The sequence below is a fragment of the Hyperolius riggenbachi genome, chromosome 3, assembly GCF_040937935.1.
Source record: "Hyperolius riggenbachi isolate aHypRig1 chromosome 3, aHypRig1.pri, whole genome shotgun sequence".
Classification (NCBI taxonomy): Eukaryota; Metazoa; Chordata; class Amphibia; order Anura; family Hyperoliidae; genus Hyperolius; species Hyperolius riggenbachi.
The window spans coordinates 204,919,201-204,922,134 of NC_090648.1; the positions used below are offsets into that span (position 1 = coordinate 204,919,201).

Here is a 2,934-nt window from a genome sequence, read left to right on the forward strand (position 1 = left end):
ACTTCTATGTGACCCCATGGCCTAAATGTGCAAATGCAATTTCATGTGACTAATACTCATCATTTTAATAACTGGAATCTGTTGCAGCCAGCTGGGGGTGGCCTTGGGTGTCGGCTTGGTTGATTACTCATTAATCAAATGCTTAAAGCAGCAGGAAAAGCCATACTATATAAGGAAAAAAAACACATATACAAGTAGATAACTACTTGTTCTACTTAAATGACATAACAAAACAAAACAAAAAAAGAGCCACATTAAACCAAGCCATGCACTGATAACAGTCTGTATGCATGTTGGATTAGTGCAGCTCTGCAATATTAAAAAGCTGACAATCATTACATTCCAGCGGGATCTGGAGGTGTGATTAGCCCACTGGGACAACAATGGGTAATTTGCATATTTCATGCACTGGGAGAAATCTCTGAGTTAATTCCAACCTGAATTATTGCAAATACTTTCTGTTTTGAGTAAACAATTTTTTGTTTTCCATAGCAATTTAGTAAGAGGGCTTTTTGGTCCATTGTAGCCCCTTTCACACTCCAATGAGTTCTGGTTCACCATGAGCTTGCTGGGTAGTCTGTTACATAACAGATGTATTGTACAATCCACGGTTTGATTTCAGTGAATTTTATATAGTAAATAAAGAAAATTCTGTTCCAGGCATTTGCCATCTTGATTCTCCCTGACTGAAGCCAATCCTGATGTCATTTTCTCCTTTACTATTTTTTCTCCTAGAAACGGCACTGTCATATTTAGCTTGTTTTGTAAACACATGAGAGCACAGCATAACTTGTATTTCATCTGCACATTGAACTGTCCTCAGCTAATCAGTGAGGAGCAGGAATGTGGGAGGGGAGATGACAAGTTTCCCTCTCATCAGCAATGGAACAAATAAAGCCAGACTGACTGAGATAGAATTTACTACAGCAAAAGTTCAGCTGTACTGTGCATGCGCAGTACCGGCAACACGCATGCCACCATTGAGCTCCCATAGCCAGGAGTGTTTTGCTCCTGCAACACTCTCAGCATAGGGTGCACAATGGGAACGGGAGCAACCGGGTCACATGTGCACAGTACGCGCCAACTGGGGTGACTGGAGAAGGAGATCAGGCCAGCCAGCGAAGGGTCGGAGCATCCTGGGGGGGGGGGGGGGCAGCCATAAGGGGGCTGAAGAAAGCCATAGCCAAGTATAAATGCTTCTATTATTTTTTTCTCAGGTACACTTTAAATAGACGTGTTGTGATTAAAAGGATTCAGCCCACTATAATAAGGTCTGTTTTCCTTGAATTGGGTTACGATGGTATGAACATATATGAGAATAGTGTAACAATAGGAAATAAATTACCTTTATAAAGTAGAATATTTCAAACAGCTTTTCATCTGTATGGTATAATTAATGCAACAGGAATATGTACGGATGTGTTAGAAACAGGCTGTGCAGGTTTTTTTATCTGGTCACATGATCAATGAAGTAAGCTCATCATCAAACATATTTTATAAACCTCTCATTAAGACTGTCAGCCTGCTAGTTTCAAGTGCAGAACGGGATGCTGTTACATAGTGTTTCGTGTCTACAGAGAATTTTACCTTTTGAGACATTTGAAAACACAGACCATGTTTGGATTTTCAAAGAAGCTGTTGCGAATAAGTACAACCCTGTGTCTGATTTGTGGGAGCATCCTAATTTTACTCGCAATTGCCTTAAAATTTTCCTCCCTGGATTGCTACCTGGATGACACCAGACAAATGATTGACCTTAATACTGCAGCCTGCAGGGATCATTACTACAAGGCTTTAAACTTATCAGCCAGTGGGAAAAAGAACTGTACTAAAATTATCCAAGGTGACTGGGAAGAGGTAAGCCAGACTTTGCTTGAAAACTTAGAAGTCAAGAAAAGGAGAGTTGTCGCCAGTGATAAAGACTATATAGAACTAGCCAAAGATTGTGCAACATTTAAAACAGCACGGAAATATATTACGTTTAGTGTCAGCACTGAAGAAGCAAATTACCCGATTGCATACTCCATGGTGGTCCATGGTGAGATTGAGTCTTTTGAAAGACTTTTAAGAACAGTTTACACTCCTCAGAATATATACTGTGTACATGTAGATGCTAAGTCATCAGATACTTTTCATCAAGCTGTACGGGCCATAGTCTCCTGTTTTGACAATGTGTTTGTTGCATCTAAACTGGAATCGGTGGTATATGCATCTTGGTCACGTGTCCAGGCCGATCTAAATTGCATGGAAGACTTGCTAAACAGTACTGTACAGTGGAAGTACCTTATCAATACTTGTGGGACAGATTTCCCATTGAAGACTAATGCTGAAATAGTCAAAGCCCTAAAGTTATTTAATGGAAAAAACAACTTGGAGTCTGAAGAACCACCTGGCCGAAAAAAATGGCGATGGGAAAACCACTTTGAAGTTAAAAAGAACATTGTAAACACTAATATTAAAAAAGGCCCTCCTCCCCTAAATATTAAAGTTTTCAGTGGCAAAGCATACATAGTGGTAACTAAAGACTTTGTAAGAGCTCTGTTTGAAATACCCTTTGTAAAAGAGTTTATGGAATGGGCAAAAGACACGTACAGTCCAGATGAGTTTCTCTGGGCTTCACTAAACAGAGTTCCATGGATGCCGGGATCATTTCCACGGCACGTCATATTTGACAATTCAGATATGAATTCATTGGCAAGGCTGGTGAAATGGCAAGACATGGAAGGAGATATTAAGCATGGAGCCCCATATTCTCCATGCATGGGGATACACAGGAGAGAAGTGTGTGTATACGGAACTGGCGATCTGCCTTGGTTGCTTCAGCAACAACACCTCTTTGCCAATAAGTTTGATCCAAAAGTGGATGATCATGCTCTCCAGTGTCTGGAGGAGCATCTAAGATTCAAGACTTTCTATGGGGACATTATGTGACAG

The 2,934-nt window shown here is 40.5% G+C and overlaps 1 protein-coding gene across 1 annotated transcript in view; it reads left to right on the forward strand.

Moving 5' to 3' along the window:
* Window positions 1-1,517: 1,517 nt before the first annotated feature.
* LOC137563303 (beta-1,3-galactosyl-O-glycosyl-glycoprotein beta-1,6-N-acetylglucosaminyltransferase 3-like) overlaps window positions 1,518-2,934 on the forward strand; it is a 2,983-nt gene continuing 1,566 nt past the window's right edge. The window contains exon 1 of the mRNA XM_068275592.1: window positions 1,518-2,934. This exon is cut by the window's right edge and continues 1,566 nt beyond it. Within this exon, the coding sequence (XP_068131693.1) occupies window positions 1,615-2,931 (1,317 nt within the window). The 5' untranslated portion in view covers window positions 1,518-1,614 and the 3' untranslated portion in view covers window positions 2,932-2,934.